Source organism: Triticum urartu, chromosome 7A (assembly GCF_056163025.1).
Source record: "Triticum urartu cultivar PI428250 chromosome 7A, HENAU_Tu73, whole genome shotgun sequence".
NCBI lineage: Eukaryota > Viridiplantae > Streptophyta > Magnoliopsida > Poales > Poaceae > Triticum > Triticum urartu.
Genome location: NC_141879.1, coordinates 338,329,805 through 338,346,127, shown reverse-complemented (window position 1 = coordinate 338,346,127; position 16,323 = coordinate 338,329,805). Strand labels below are relative to the sequence as shown.

At 48.7% G+C, this 16,323-nt stretch overlaps 1 protein-coding gene across 1 annotated transcript; it reads left to right on the top strand.

Moving 5' to 3' along the window:
- The first annotated feature begins 1,934 nt into the window (after positions 1–1,934).
- Positions 1,935–2,441, top strand: LOC147959540 (uncharacterized). The gene has a single exon (XM_087532707.1). It carries the CDS (start codon positions 1,935–1,937, stop codon positions 2,439–2,441), a length of 507 nt encoding a protein of 168 aa, XP_087388833.1.
- The last annotated feature ends 13,882 nt before the right edge of the window (positions 2,442–16,323 follow it).

The window sequence follows — 16,323 nt, the reverse complement described above, 5'->3', positions numbered from 1 at the left end:
CCTCCCGGATGAGCCAACCAGGCCGCTGCGCTCAACGGAGCCGCTGATCTTTGAGCACCACCGCTACGCGCCCCTGCTGCCCGAGTGGTCGCCCCACTGCATGGTGGGCGTGGCGCCGTCGCCGTCACCTCTGGCACCATCCAGAGCCAGGCGGCGATGCGGTCGACGTCATTGACATCCATGCCAAGCACGGCCACAGAGGCCATGGCGCGAGCTCAGATGTTACTGAGGTTCCCACCAGCAGTTGAGCAGATGGATGAGTTGCATGGCACCATCCAGAGCCTGCTCGGTTTCGCCGAAGCTGGGGGCTCCCGACGAACTTGCCCACGGCAACCTCCCCAAACAACAGCCACCGTCTACACCGCTAGCCGAACAAGGGGGGCTGTCCCCCTGATTTAGTCCCCGCCACGACAGCCGGCGAGGACGCAGCAGAATCAAGACCCCGACGACGTCTTGATGGCCTCTTCCAAACCTCGAGCATGTCCAGGCCAATGTCGAACCCCGGAAGATAGGCAACGGGGGGACACGCGCATCGTCGCCGAACGGCGCAGCAACTATCCCTGCCAGGGCGACGTGTGCGAGGGCCTCAACATCGACGAGCTTGCACTCGGTGTTGGCGGGTGCCTACCCTTCGAGGTTGGCTGACCTGCCTTTACACGGGAGCTGCGGCAAGTCCGTTGGCCGTCCATTCGTATGTTCAAGCTAGATATACCTGAGAAGTACGATGGGAGGTTGAACCCGGCAGAGTTCCTGAGCATCTACATCATCGCTGTCCAGGCTGCCGGGGGAAGAGATGACAAGGTGTTCGCCAACTACTTCCCTTTGGCCCTCAAGTCCAATGTGAGGTCTTGGCTGATGCACCTGCTAGAGAACTCCATTTCGTCATGGGCAGACCTGTGCCATGAGTTCATCGGTGCCTTCACCGGTGGCCACCAAGAGCCTGGCGGGCCCAGCGACCAGCAGCTTCCCCAGCAAAAGGAAGGAGAAACCCTTCGTAAGTATTTGTAGAGATTGAGTAAAGTTCATAGAAATATTCCAAATATCCATCTGACAGCTGTTATAGCGGCTTTCCAATCCAATATGCGCAACCACCACATTCGTTCCAAAATGAACGTACGTTTGCCCAAGACTGTGAAAGAACTATATACATTAGTGGATAAATGTGTCTGGATGGAAGAAGGAAGGAAGCTGGCCGGAGAGGAAGATTGCATTAATGTTGATTCAAACGATGAGGATGAATCAACCAGTCAGAGGAAGGGCAAGAAGCGTAGTTAGAAGCCAAGAGACAAGGTAGTGATGACTATGCAAGGTTCGTGCACACCTAGTAGCGGCAAGAAGGCCAGAGATGAGGGCCCCGGCAAGGAAGCTACCGCGTGCACTGCCTGTCAGGAGGCCGCTGCCACGGAAAAAGTTGGCAAAGGTGATGGGTCGTACTGCAAGATCCATCGAACCAAAGGCCATGACCTTCCGGAGTGTTATCAGGTTGAGCAGCTTGTCCAGAGGGCAGAATATGATAAGCGTGATAAGGAGAAAGGTTAGAATGCTGCTGGCCGTAAGGGCCGAGGCGGTGAAGCAAATCTCCCCGGCAAGCCCTTTCGGAGCTAAGGAAAGCCCTCCAGGGGCCAAGAGAAGGAGACATGTGATGATCTCGGTGATGGAGGGGATGAAGAGGAAACTAGTGAGAAGGAATTTCAGAAGGCCACTGACGCCCTATGCATTGATGGAGGTGCATCTTTGCACACCTCTCATCGCCAACTCAAGCGATGGGCACAGGAGGTCAATGCTATGGAACCAGCGCCGAGGCCCGGAAGCCGCTCAAGTGGTCCCGCACGCCCATCATCTTTGATGAGGAGGATCACCCTTGCCGCACCACGGTGGTAGGGTGTTTGCCGTTGTTGGTCTCCCCAACAATTTGCAACCTCAAGGTCACAAACATGTTGGTGGATGGTGGGTCCGGGTTGAATCTGATTTCCCCAGAAGTTATCAGCAAGCTTCAGATAGGAAAAGAGGAGCTAGAGCCCACCGACACGTTTCAAGGAGTTAACCCCGGCAGGAGTCATCCTAAGGGGAAGATTACGTTACTGGTGACGTTTGGGGGAGAGCTGAACTTTTGGACTGAGAAGATTGTGTTTGATGTGGTTGATCTCCCCCTGCCGTACAATGCGATTCTTGGACGACCAGCCCTGGCCAAGTTCATGGCAGCATCCCACTATGCTTACAACACCCTGAAAATGCATGGGCCATTGGGAGTCCTCACTATCCCGTCAGATGAGAAGGATGCAATTATCTGTGTGGATGAGATGTATCGGGATGCCGTCGCAGCAGAGGCTGCGGCGGCGACAGTTCCCGCCAAGGAAAGCAAAGGAAAGAAGAGGGATTGTAGGACCTCCGGCAAGGAGTCCGGGAAGCGTGTCCCCCTCCGAGTGCACGGCACCCGTTGACGACGTGCCGGAGTGTTCCAACAGCAAGAGATCCAAGGTTGCTGCACCCCAAGTGAAGAAGGTCCCGGCAGGGCTGGCTGGCGTTGATGGTACTTTCACTATCAGCTCCACCCTCGATGACAAATAGGAAAGCGCGCTCATTGCCTTCCTGCGGGCGAATATCAATGTGTTTGCTTGGCAACCATCTAATATCCATGGTGTTCCCATGGAGGTAATTGAGCACCACCTTGCTGTCTGCCCACATGCCCGACCCGTCAAGCAGAAAGTACAGAAGTAGGCCTTGGAGAGGCAGCAGTTCATTGTAGAAGAGATCAAGAAGTTGGAAGCAGCTGGTTTGGTCAGAAGAGTGTTGCATCCAACATGGTTCGCAAATCTAGTAGTGGTCTAGAAAGCTAATGGGAAGTGGAGGCTTTGCGTTGACTTCACAGACCTCAACAAAGCTTGCCCGAAGGACCATTTTCCTTGACGTGCATCGACCAGATCGTGGATTCTACTTCGGGATGTGATTTGCTCTCCTTTTTGGATGCATACTCAGGATATCATCATATCTTCATGTCTAAGGAAGATGAAGAGAAGACATCATTCATCACTCCATGTGGTACGTACTACTTTGTCCGCATGCCGTTCGGATTAAAGAGTGTCGGGTCCACTTTTGCAAGGGCAGTCCAGATTGGTTTTGAGCCACAATTGCATAGAAATATAGAAGCCTATATGGATGATATTGTGGTCAAAACCAAGGATAAGACCACCCTTATCCAGGATTTGGAAGAGACATTTGCCAATTTGTGCAAGATCAATCTGAAGCTTAATCTGGAGAAATGTGTGTTTGGTATTCCCTCCGGCAAGCTGCTTGGGTTCTTCGTGTCCCATCGGGGATCGAATCCAACCCCGACAAGATCAAGGCCATTGAGCAGATCCAAGTGCCAAGGACAGTTAAGGATGTGAGGCACTTGACGCGATGCGTTGCCACGTTGAGCAGATTCATCTCCAACTCTGTCGAGCGTGCCCTACCATTCTTCAAGGTTTTGAAGAAAGCGGGACCTATGAAGTGGACCCCGGAAGCATATGCAGCTCTGCAAGAATTGAAAGCTAACCTATCATCTGTGCATACCTTCGTTGCACCCAAACTCCAAGAACCATTGTTGCTATACTTGGCGGCAACCAACCAAGTGGTCAGTGCAGCTTTGGTAGCACAATGAGAGGTGGATGAAGTAGAAAGTAGCCAGATCAAGGCAGAGTCAGAAAAGCATCAGGACAGTGGTGAGCACGGCAATGAGAGCAATGCCAAGGATGCGGAAAGGAATAAAGTGGTGCACCACCCAGTGTACTTCGTCAGCTCCTTGTTACAGGGGGCTAGATCGAGGTACTCTGGCATGCAAAAGTTGATCTTTGGTCTTATTATGGCCTCAAGAAAACTGCACCACTACTTCCAAGCCCATGAGATCACGGTTGTCGCTCGTTTCCCGTTGCAAAGGATACTACAAAACCCTGAGGCAACTGGCGGAATAGTGGAATGGACTTTGGAGTTTCCTAGCTTTGGTTTGAAGTTTGAGGACACTTCAACTATTCAAAGCGAGGCATTGGAGTTTATTGCAGAATGGACGCCAACCCCTGATGAGGAAAGGACAGAGACAGCTCTCCTCAGCAAGGAATCACCCCAAGAATGGATTATGTATTTTGATGGTGCTTTTTCCCTACAAGGTGCCGGGCTGGTGTGCTCCTTGTTGCCCCCTCTGGGGAGCACTAGAAGTACGTCATCCAGATGCACTTTGCCCGGGAAGAAGCCACCAACAATACAGCAGAGTATGAAGGGCTCCTTGCCGGGCATAGGATTGCAACAGAATTGGGAATTAAGAAGCTGAAAATTCTAGTGAGACAAGTCAACAAAGATTACCAAAGCCCATTGATGCAAGCATGCGTTGAGGAAGTAAGGAGATTGGAGGAGCACTTTGACGGGTTGCAAACAGAGCACGTACCCCATGCGGAAAACAGCATAGCTGATCACCTGTCAAAGTGTGTTGTGCAGAAGCTTCCTGTGGAACCAGGAACTTTTGTACTCCATCTCTCTCAACCCTTCGTATCACCAGCCACAATGGCCCGGAAAAGGAGAAAGATAGACTATGGTAAGCCTCTCCCGGCAGAGCCATCCGCTCCCGGCAGAGACCCTGCCGGAAACAACTCACAGCCTGCCGGGCCACCGCCTCCAACCAGACCTATGGACCCCGCAAACGAGGCTGGTGCTCCCGCAGCCGAGGAGGTGCCACTAGTCCTCGTTGCCGAGCTTCAGGCTCCAACTTGGGCAAGGCACATTGTCCGCTTCCTCCAAACCGGAGAACTCCCTAGCAATCATGATGAAGCTTAAAGAGTAGCCCGGAGGGCCAGTATGTATCAGTTTGTCGATGGCACTCCGTACACAAGGAGGCCCAATGGTGTGAAATTGAAGTGCGTTTGCCAGGAGGATGGAAAGGAACTGTTGGCTGAGATTCACAGAGGAATGTGCGGCTCACACATTGGATAAAGGGCATTAGTTGGGAAAGCATTCCGACAAGGATTCTATTGGCCCACAACCCTCCAAGATGTAGTTGAGCTCATCACGGAATGTGAAGCCTGTCAGCTCCATTCCAAGACAACACAGCTGCCTGCCCAAGCCCTTAAGACAATCCCTCTATCATGGTCATTTTTGGTCTGGGGGCTCGATGTCCTCGGCCCCTTCCACCGAGCAATCGGGGGCTTTGAATTCTTTTTCGTTGCCATCGACAAGTTTACAAAGTGGCTGGAACTGACTGCTGTGAGAAAGGTAATTGCTCAGTCAGCTATCAAGTTCTTGAAAGAATTGGTGTGTGGTTTTGGAGTTCCGGCAAGGATCATCACAGACAATGGCACCCAGTTCATGAGCCACGCCTTCATGTAATATGTTCGCACTCTCGGATGCAAAATCTCATTCGCTTCTGTGGCACACCCCTGGAGCAATGGACAAGCTGGGAGGGCGAATGCTGTAGTGCTTCGTCGACTCAAGACAAGAACTTTCGATACGCTGCAGAAGCACGACACGCAGTGGATCGAGGAGCTGTCAGTAGTAATCTGGTCCCTCAGAACGACACCTAACCGAGCTACTGAGCAGACTCCCTTCTTCCTAGTCTACGGGGCAGAAGCAGTTATCCCCATGGAACTCATTTACGGGTCCCCTCGAGTGCTTGCCTACGATGAAGTAGCACAAGATCAGCACCGGCGTGACGATGATGTGCTACTTGAGGAGAACCGTCTCTAGGCTGCTACGTGTGTTGCATGCTACCAGCAAGCCATGCGTCGCTATCATAGCCGCAGGGTTCATGCCCGGTGTTTTGAGGAAGGTGACCTTGTCCTTAGGCGTGTTCAGTCCGCCAAGGGTACAAACAAGTTATCACCGAAGTGGGAAGGCCCTTACCGAGTGGTACGAGTAACCAGATCTGGTGCGGTCCGTCTGGAGACCGGAGATGGCACACAGTTGAAAAACTCATGGAATATTGAGCATCTCCGTAAGTTCTACCCGTAAGGTGCAGAGGCTGTCGGGCCCTGCCCGGCAGCCACCTATTGTACATGGCCTTGCTGAAGTTGCATGTAACCCCCTGTACAAGCCGGGGTGATGACCCCGTGCAAGATAAAATAAAGAAGCGTTGTAGGGGGCCCAACTAAGATTGCATGCATGCACAAGCACATCTAGATCATTGCATACGCATTTCATGAGCATTTGCATATGCATATAGATAGGACTGCATCCTGCATTCATTCTCATCTACATGGAGTTGCAGGTTCCTGCCGTGGACTTGACTTTGACAAGGGATGAGAAGATTGCACGGCACCATGGTCCCCGACAAGCCAAACATAAGTTTACCTCTTGCCCATTAGTGTTCTGTAAGCTATAACTTATGCATAGAGAAACCTCGCCGCTTGTAACGCCCTCGATGCGGCTATAACTCCCACGTGTCGAAGCATGACTTAGAGGCATAACCGCATTGAAAGCAAAGTCACAAGTGAGGTAATCTTCACAACATCCCATGTAAATAAATAAAGGGGAAAGGATACATAGTTGGCTTACACTCGCCACATCACACAAATACATAAGTAAGTCATTACATTCATCCAATACACTCAAGGTCCGACTACGGAACCAAAATAAAGATCAACCCCCAAATGCGACAAAGTCCCCGATCGCCCCAACTGGGCACCACTACTGATCATCTGGGAAAGACACGTAGTAACGACGAGAGTCTTCGTCGAATTCCCACTTGAGCTCGGTCATATCATCTGGAGCGGTATCATCGGTCCCTGCATCTGGTTTTGGAAGTAATCTGTGAGTCACGGGGACTCAGCAATCTTGCACCCTCGCGATCAAGACTATTTAAGCTTTTAGGAAGGGTAAGGTATGATGTGGAGCTGCAGCAAGCGATTAGCATATATGGTGGCTAACATATTCGCAAAAGAGAGCAAGAAGAGAAGGCAAAAGCACGGTCGAACAACTATGATCAAGAAGTGATCCTGGAACAACCTACGTCAAGCATTACTCCAACACCGTGTTCACTTACCGGACTCCGCCGAGAAGAGACCATCACGGTAATACACGCGGTTGGTGCATTTTAATTAAGTTAAATTTCAGGTTATCTACCACCAGACATTAACAAATTCCCATCTGCCCATAACCGCGGGCACGGCTTTCGAAAGTTCAAATCCCTGCAGGGGAGTCCCAACTTAGCCCATCACAAGCTCTCACGGTCAACGAAGGGTATTCCTTCTCCCAACACAATCCGATTAGACTCGGCATCTCGGTTACAAGACATCCTCGACAATGGTAAAACAAGTCCAGCAAGACCACCTGCTGTGCCGACAAATCCCGATAGGAGCTGCACATATCTCGTTCTCAGGGCACACTAGAAAAGCTAAGCATACGGAAGCCAACGTAACCCAAGTTGCCAAGGGACGGCCCCGCACGGTGCTTTGGGCTGGACCAACAATTAGAGAAGCACTAGCCCGGAGGGGTTTAAAATAAAGATGACCCTTGAGTCTGCGAAACCCAAGGGAAAAAGAGGCTAGGTGGAAAATGGTAAAACCAAGGTTGGGCCTTGCTGGAGGAGTTTTATTCAAGGCGAGCTGTCAAGGGGTTCCAATTATAACCAAACCGTGTAAGGAACGCAAAATCCGGGAACATAACACCGATATGACGGAAACTAGGGCGGCAAGAGTGGAACAAAACACCAGGCATAAGGCTGAGCCTTCCACCCTTTACCAAGTATATATGTGCATTAAGATAAACAAGAAAATATGGTGATATCCCAACAATAAACAAGTTCCAACAAGGAACGATCTCCAGTCTTCACCTGCAACTAGCAACGCTATAAGAGGGGCTCAGCAAAGCGGTAACATAGCCAAACAACGGTTTGCTAGGGCAAGGTGGGTTAGAGGCTTGACATGGCAATTGGGAGGCATGATAAGCAAGTGGTAGGTATCGTAGCATAGGCATAGCAAAAGAGCGAGCATCTAGCAAGCAAAGATAGAAGTGATTTCGAGGGTATGGTCATCTTGCCTGCAAAGTTCTCAGAGTTGCCTTGATCCTCGTAAGCATAGTCAACGGGCTCCTCATTCACGTACTCGTCTCCCGGCTCTACCCAAGCAAGAACAACAAACAAAAAGGAACACAATCAACCACGTGCAATGCTCAAGCGACATGATGCAAACATGGTATGATATGCGGGATGCGATATGCGATGGATATGCATGATTTGGAAAGTAGTGATTGAACCTGGTCTCAACTTGGAAATCCAAGAATTCCACTGGAAAGTTGAGGTGATTTCGGTCGAAATCGATATAAAGATCACCGCAATCGGATGCACGGTTTGGAAATGGCAAGCAAATCAAATATGGCACCGGTCTGCGATAAACAGCAAGTAGCCATCTAAATGCATCAACAACAACATTCTAAAGCACTCAAATATGATAAAAAATACATGGCAGGTATCCACTCATGATGATTGACAAAAGATGAACACTGAGCTACGGCTAATTCACTCATTAACAGGTTCAAACAAGCATGGCAAAAGTGCAAATGATAACAGGTTACAGACTTAGTGAAATTAACAGCATGTCAGGAATTTATCATCAGGAAGCAATCTCTAGAGCAAGATAAGTACATGCTACAGGAACATATAATGGCAAAGCAAGGCATGGCATGAAGCTACTCATAGCATATAACAAAAGTCCATTAGTGACCATAAGCCAAAAAGGATGAGAAAATACAATTGCAAGCATGTGAACATAGCAAAAACATAAACAGATTCAGACTTAGTGAAAAATTGGAGCATGCAAAAACAGTTAACAAGTAGGCATGTTTACGAGCTCGATGCACTCACTACGAGGTATTGCATGACAATCTAAGAATACACCCAACAAGAAGACATGGCACAGAAGCTAAACATGGCAAGAACAACATCATAGCATGCATGGATCAACAACAACAAGCTCCGCAAAATCGCTAAACATGTTAACAATCTGCCAGGAACATTTTATAGCAAAAGTAGAGCTCGATTGACTCAAGCTAGGTTGCTCCATAAATGCAAACAAAGACATGGATGGATAGAGTACCACAATATTAACAAAACATCCTCACTGATCATCCTCAAAAGAGGCACGATTCACTAGGAAACAACATGAACATATGGCATAAAAATAATGACAGGGCAAGGACTTAGTGAAATTCTAAGTCCCTGAAATCAGCATCATTGAGTAAGCTACTTTGCATGCTTGTGCTAGTCACCACAAAGGTCACAAAAATACATGGCATACACCACTGTAAAGATGGCATGGCATATAACAAAACACATGTAGAGCTCAGGATCATCGCATGCACACATTAATCATGGCAAAAATGACAAAAGGTCATTTGCTGAAACAGATCTGAAATAATCATCACATAGCCCTCTTCCAACAGCATTTCGAGCATCAAGATGAGCTCAAATGAAAATGATGCAATGAGATGAAATGATGTACTCGTCGAGACGAACATTTTGGTATGCTACACGCACGAATCGGAGCTACGGATGCAGATTTATGGCATGTCAAAGTATGCAAAAATACTAGGGAGAGAGGGAAAAGTCAGCCCCTAGGGTTGGATCTGGATCCAGATCTGGTCGGGCACTGTAGCAGTGCGCTGCACGAGGTTCATCGGAGAAGATGGGGTTGCCGGAGTAGAGGTCGCCGGGGCCGTAGCTCGGAGGTCGAGGAGGAGGTGCGCCGGCGACGAGGGAGTCCGGACGGCGCGGCGACTATGGTGCCGGGCAGCGCCGGTCCGCGAGGTCGCCGGACGCCGGTCTCGGGCGGCGCGCGCTCCGGCGCGGCGGTGCAACCCCGGCGAGAGCTAGCGGGCGGCGGGGCGAAGGAAGCGGCGCGGGCGAGGACGCGGGCCGGGAGGGCCGGCTCCGGGCTGAGCGGGCCCGCGGTGCGGCAAAGTGGGCACGGGGTGGCGTCCAACGGGGGCGTGACACGTGGCGGCGGCGGCTAGCCGGACATGTCCGTCGACGAGGATTGTGTCCGGCGCACGAGGAGAGGGAGGGATCTAGGGTTTGCCCGAAAATTTCGGGGAGTGGCCTTTATATGGGGGTAGAGGGAGCTAGGAGGCTCCAAATTGAGCACGGTTTGCGGCCACGCAATCGTGATCGAACGCTCTAGGTGATGGAGGGGTTTTTGGTGGGTTTTGGGCCACTTTGGAAGGGTGCTAGGCTGCAACACACACAAGGCCTTTTCGGTCCCTCGGTTAACTGTTGGAGTATCAAACGAAGTCCAAATGGCACGAAACTTGACAGGTGGTCTACCGGTAGTAAACCAAGGCCGCTTGGCAAGTATCGGTACAATCCGAAAACGTTTAACCCCCACACACGAAAAGAGGTAGAAAGGACCACCGGAGGACATAGGAGCGCCGGAATGCAAAACAAACAACGGGGAAAATGCTCGGATGCATGAGACGAACACGTATGCAAATGCAATGCACATGATGACATGATATGAGATGCATGACAAAGACAAAAACACACGGAGACAAAAACCCGACAACGATGAAATAAAATAACTTAGTGCCAGAAACGACAAGAGTTGGAATACAAATAAGGTAAATTACATCCGGGGTGTTACAACACTCCACCACTACAAAAGGATCTCGTCCCGAGATCTAGGACTGGAAAAACTCTGGGTACTCAGAACGGAGGTGATCCTCACGTTCCCAGGTGGCTTCACGGTCGGAATGATGTGACCACTTGACTTTGAGGTATTTGATAGACTTGTTGCGAGTCTTGCGCTCGGTTTCTTCAAGAATAGAAACAGGGTGCTCACGATAAGACAGGTCTTCTTGGAGATCAATGTCTTTGAAGTTGACGGTGCGGTTAGGGGTCTTGAAACACTTGCGGAGTTGAGACACGTGAAATACGTCGTGCACGTTAGCAAAGTTGGAGGGAAGCTCAAGTTGATAGGCGAGATCGTCTCTCTTGCTGACGATCTTGAAAGGACCCACGTATCTAGGGGCAAGCTTCCCTTTGATACCGAAGTGACGAGTACCTTTCATTGGAGAGACGCGGAGGTAGACATGGTCTCCGATCTCGAAAGCCATGTCACGATGCTTACTATCATAATAACTCTTCTAGCGTGATTGTGCGGCTTTGAGATTATCACGAATGACTTTGCACATTTCCTCTGCCTCTGTGATCAAGTCATTGCCAAGAAGTTGATGTTCACCAGTCTCTGACCAGTTAAGAGGAGTATGGCACTTCCTGCCATAGAGAATTTTGAATGGGGCCTTGCCCGAACTCGCTTGGAAGCTGTTTTCGTAGGATAACTCAACATATGGAAGACAATCTCCCCACTTCATACCAAAGGAGATGACGCAAGCCCTAAGCATATCTTCAAGAATTTGATTGACACGCTCGACTTGGCCACTAGTTTGAGGATGAAAAGCTGTGCTGAAACGGATGTTGGTGCCCATGTCCTTCTGAAAAGAATCCCAAAACTTGGAGGTAAAGATGCTGCCACGATCTGAAGATATCAACTGCGGAATGCCGTGCAGCGAGACAATCTGGGAGGTATATAGCTCTGCCAATTGAGCTATTGTGATAGATTCTTTGATAGGAAGGAAATGAGCCACTTTAGTGAGTTTGTCGATGACAACGTAGATAGCATCATTGCCACGCTTGGACTTTGGAAATCCAGTCATGAAGTCCATCTCAATGTGGTCAAACTTTCATTCTGTAATGGCAAGAGGTTGGAGGAGACCAGCTGGCCGTTGGTGTTCTGCTTTCACTCTTCTGCAGACATCACATCCATTCACGAACTGAGCAATCTCGCGCTTCATTCGAGTCCACCAATACGACTGCTTGAGGTCATGGTACATCTTTGTACTTCCAGGGTGAATGGAGAGGAGTGAATTGTGAGCCTCATTCATAATGACTTTACGAAGGTCACCTTTAGGCACAACAATGCGATCCTCGAAGAATAGAGTATCCTTGTCATCAAGACGATAGCACTTGTACTTGGGTTGACTCTTGGCAATCCCAATCTTCACCTTCTTCACCATAGCATCAAGAAGTTGAGCCTCGCGAATCTGATCCTCCAAAGTAGGAGAGACTTGGAGGTTGGCGAGGAAACCTTGAGGAACAACTTGAAGGTTGAGTTTGCGGAAAGCTTCACAAAGCTCGGGTTGGTAGGGCTTGATGATCAAATTGTTGCGGTAAGCCTTCCTGCTCAAAGCGTCAGCAATTACATTGGCCTTGCTTGGGGTATATTCGATACTCGGATTATACTCTTGAATCATTTCAACCCAATGAGTCTGCCTGAGGTTGAGATTAGGCTCAGTGAAGATGTACTTGAGACTCTTATGATCAGTGAAGATGTCCACTTTTCGTCCCAATAAGAGATGTCTCCAAGTTAAAAGAGCATGCACAACTGCCGCCAACTCGAGGTCATGAGTGGGGTTGTTCTTTTCATTGGGCTTCAACTGGCGAGAGGTATAAGCCACAACTTTCTTCTCTTGCATCAACACTGCACCAAGACCTTGAAGAGAAGCATCACATAAGACCTCAAACGGTTTGGATTCATCAGGAGGAGTCAGAACTGGAGCAGTGACTAACTTCTCTTTCAGTGTGTTGAAAGCGATGTCACATTCAGGAGACCAAACGTACTTCACATGCTTCTGGAGAAGGTTGGAAAGAGGCTTCGTGATCTTTGAAAAGTTCTCAACGAACCTTCGACAATAGCTTGCGAGTCCAAGGAAACTGTGGAGTTGCTTCACATTCTGAGGTGGTTCCCAATTCACAATTGCAGACACCTTCTCAGGATTCACCGCTATGCCCTTGGCAGAGATGATATGCCCAAGGTAGAGAACCTCATCAAGCCAAAACTCGCACTTAGAAAACTTCGCATAGAACTGATGTTCTCTGAGTTTATCCAGAACCAAACGCAAGTGCTTGGCATGATCTTCCTTGTTCTTGGAAAAGACCAAAATGTCATCGAGGTAGACCAAGACGAAGTCATTTGTGTAGGCGTTGAAGATGAAATTCATCATGCGAGAGAATGTTGGAGGAGCATTGACGAGGCCAAAAGACATGACTGTGTATTCATATGAACCATAGCTTGTTCTGAACGCTGTCTTGGGGATATCTTCTTCACGAATGCGAATCTGGTGATAGCCCATACGAAGATCAAGCTTGGAGAATACTTGAGCACCTTTGAGTTGTTCGAATAGCTCGTTGATGTTGGGAAATGGGTACTTGTTCTTTATAGTCTTCTTGTTCAATGGACGGTAGTCGACACAGAGTCGGTCCGTTCCATCCTTCTTCTTCACAAAAAGAACTCCACAACCCCACGGAGAAGAACTAGGTCAGATGAGACCCATTCGCTCTTGAATATCGAGTTGCTTCTTCATCTCCTTCAACTCTTAAGGTCCAAGCTTGTAAGGATGTTTGCAAATAGGTTCCGTGTCAGGCTCAAGATCGATGACAAATTCAACTGGCCGGTGCGGAGGCATTCCTGGAAGCTCTTCTGGAAAGACGTCTTGATATTCGCAAATGACTGGAATTTGAGAGATGGCATCCAGCTCGCCCTTCTCATTGAGAGAAAATAGTCAGATTGTATCATCCCTTGCGGCAAAGACAATTACATCCTCAGATGGATGAGTAAATTGAATCTGCCTGGCAGCACAATCAAGCTGAGCCTTGTGCTTAGAAAGCCAACCCATTCCAAGAATAAGATCAATATCCGAGTTACCAAGGACCATTGGAGAAGCCAGAAACTTGAAGTCGCCCATCATGATAGAAACATCCGGGACTATCGAAGTGTCCCTCATAGACTTAGCCGGAGAAACCACTCCCATAGGTTTACCCAACATTTGCGAAACGAAGTCATGCTTGGAAACAAATGATCTTGACATGAAACAATGCGATGCACCAGTATCAAAAAGGACTTTTGCAGGAGTAGAGTTAAATGGAAAGTTACCCATAATCACATCTGACGATTCCTCTGCCTGAGCTGCGTTCAACAAGTTGACCTTGGTGTGCTTGGGGTTATGCTTGACCACTGCGATACTGACAGATCTCACAGGAGGAGGAGGAGGAGGAGGAGGAAGACAACTCTGATTGAAGCATTTGTTGGCATAGTGACCCTTCTGTTGGCACTTGTTGCACATGACCTCTGAGAGCGGACGGTGATATGGAGCACTTGATCTTGGAGCTTGAGACGAAGTCTTGTTCTGAAAGCCAGGGTTGGGTGGGTGGGAAGATTCACTGCCACCTTTGTCGTTCTGCTGGTAAGGCTGGTGGAACGGAGGAGGAGGCAGCCAATACTTTTGCTGCTTAGAAGCCACTTGAGTTGAAGAAGAAGAAGTCACATCTCTGACTCACTTCTTGGAAGCTTCGCACTTCAGTTGGGCAGCCTCTTGCTTCATTGCCATGTTGTAAAACTCATCGTACTTCTTGGGCTCAAAAAGGACGAGAGCTAGTTGGAGTTCTTCTCTGAGGCCACCTCTGAACTGGTATATCATGCTCTTCTCATCAGGGACGTCTTGCTTCGCGAAACGGGCGAGCTTCTGAAACATGATGTTGTACTGGTAAACAGACAAAGTGCCTTGCTTTAGGTTGCAGAATTCCTCACGCTTGCTCTCAACAACACTCTGAGGAATGTGATGAGCTTTGAAGTCTTGACGGAATTCATCCCAGGTAATCACACGGCCTCCTCTGGAATCTTTGTATTGCTGAAACCATTCTGCAGCTTGGTCTTTGAGTTGGAAGGAGGCAAACTTGACAAAGTCCTCAGGCCTGACGTTGCTGCACTCGAAATGCTTGCATATATCCACGAGCCAATCATCAGCGTCTGAGGCCTCGACGCAGTTGCTGAAGGTCTTTGGCTGGTTAGCAAGGAACTGGTTGAGTGTAGCAAACTGATTCTAATTGTTGCCATGGCCATGATTCCCTTGGTTGCGCTCTTGCAGAATTTGCATGATCAGTTGCGTGTTTGCATTGGTAGCGGGCCATCACAGCTTGCCATGCCTCCAGAGGTGGAGGTGGTGGTGGCGGATCCTGATTCTAATTCTGACCCTTAGCAGGAGCCATCCTGAAGAGGGTGACATCCGTTAGGATCTTGACAGAAAAATATTTAAGCTGAATCAAACATTTTGAAATTGCAACATATAGTCTTCACATCCTAACAAAATGAACGAACGAATTCCAATTGAAATGGTCACATTTCCATAAATTGAGAAGCCACTTAGAATTGAGGTAGAAGAATAAAACAACAAGGTACGGACAAGAACAAATACTTGGTGAGGATTACCCAATCCCAAACCAAATATCCGCGGAAGAAGTACTAGAGCTACAAGAATTCCCACCTATGAAACTCCCAAACCTTTCTGGTTATGCAATCAGGTGTTGGGGATACAGGGGAAGCATAATATCTCACCCAAAGCTAGCAAATCCTACATCCAGCTGTATCCATCCTTCAACACATAACCAAGAAAAACTTCGGAAATCATTTACCTCAACCTTCGAAAAGCATCCGTTATACAAGTTATGGCAATACTCCCGAACTCCCGCCCCAGTACTGGGTGGCGTCGAGGTTATCTCACCAACAACTGCATAAAAGAGATTTTCGATGTCGGCGAAACTTAGGTATTCCAGAATCTCAACGATAAAATTGCGACGACAACACCTCGGAGCTCAACTCCCCGGGACACTGTCACAACCACTAAATGTCAGGAGGCACCAAGAACAATGTTCTTGTTACAAAACCATCGGACCGATTCCAAGATACCCGCGTGATCCCAAAAAAAATTTAGTCAAATTTGAGAAGAGAAGAGTCAAAACTCTACGTCAGGATGTCTCACCAGAGCGACGAAGGGACTGAGGAGTACAAAGAATTCCAAACTCTTCGATATATAATTCCTAAATGACTCAAAACATTTTCTAGACTCAACAACGCCAACGATTCGATCAAGCAGGGGGCTCCTAAGGTCGGGGAAGGCTCTGATTACCAACTTGTAACGCCCTCGATGCGGCTATATCTCCCACGTGTCGAAGCACGACTTAGAGGCATAATCGCATTGAAAGCAATGTCGCAAGTGAGGTAATCTTCACAACATCCCATGTAAATAAATAAAGGGTAAAGGATACATAGTTGGCTTACACTCGCCACGTCACACAAATACATAAATAAGTCATTACATTCATCCAATACACTCAAGGTCCGACTACGGAACCAAAATAAAGATCAACCCCCAAATGCGACAAAGTCTCCGATCGCCCCAACTGGGCACCACTACTGATCATCTGGGAAAGACACATAGTAACGACGAGAGTCTTCGTCGAACTCCCACTTGAGCTTG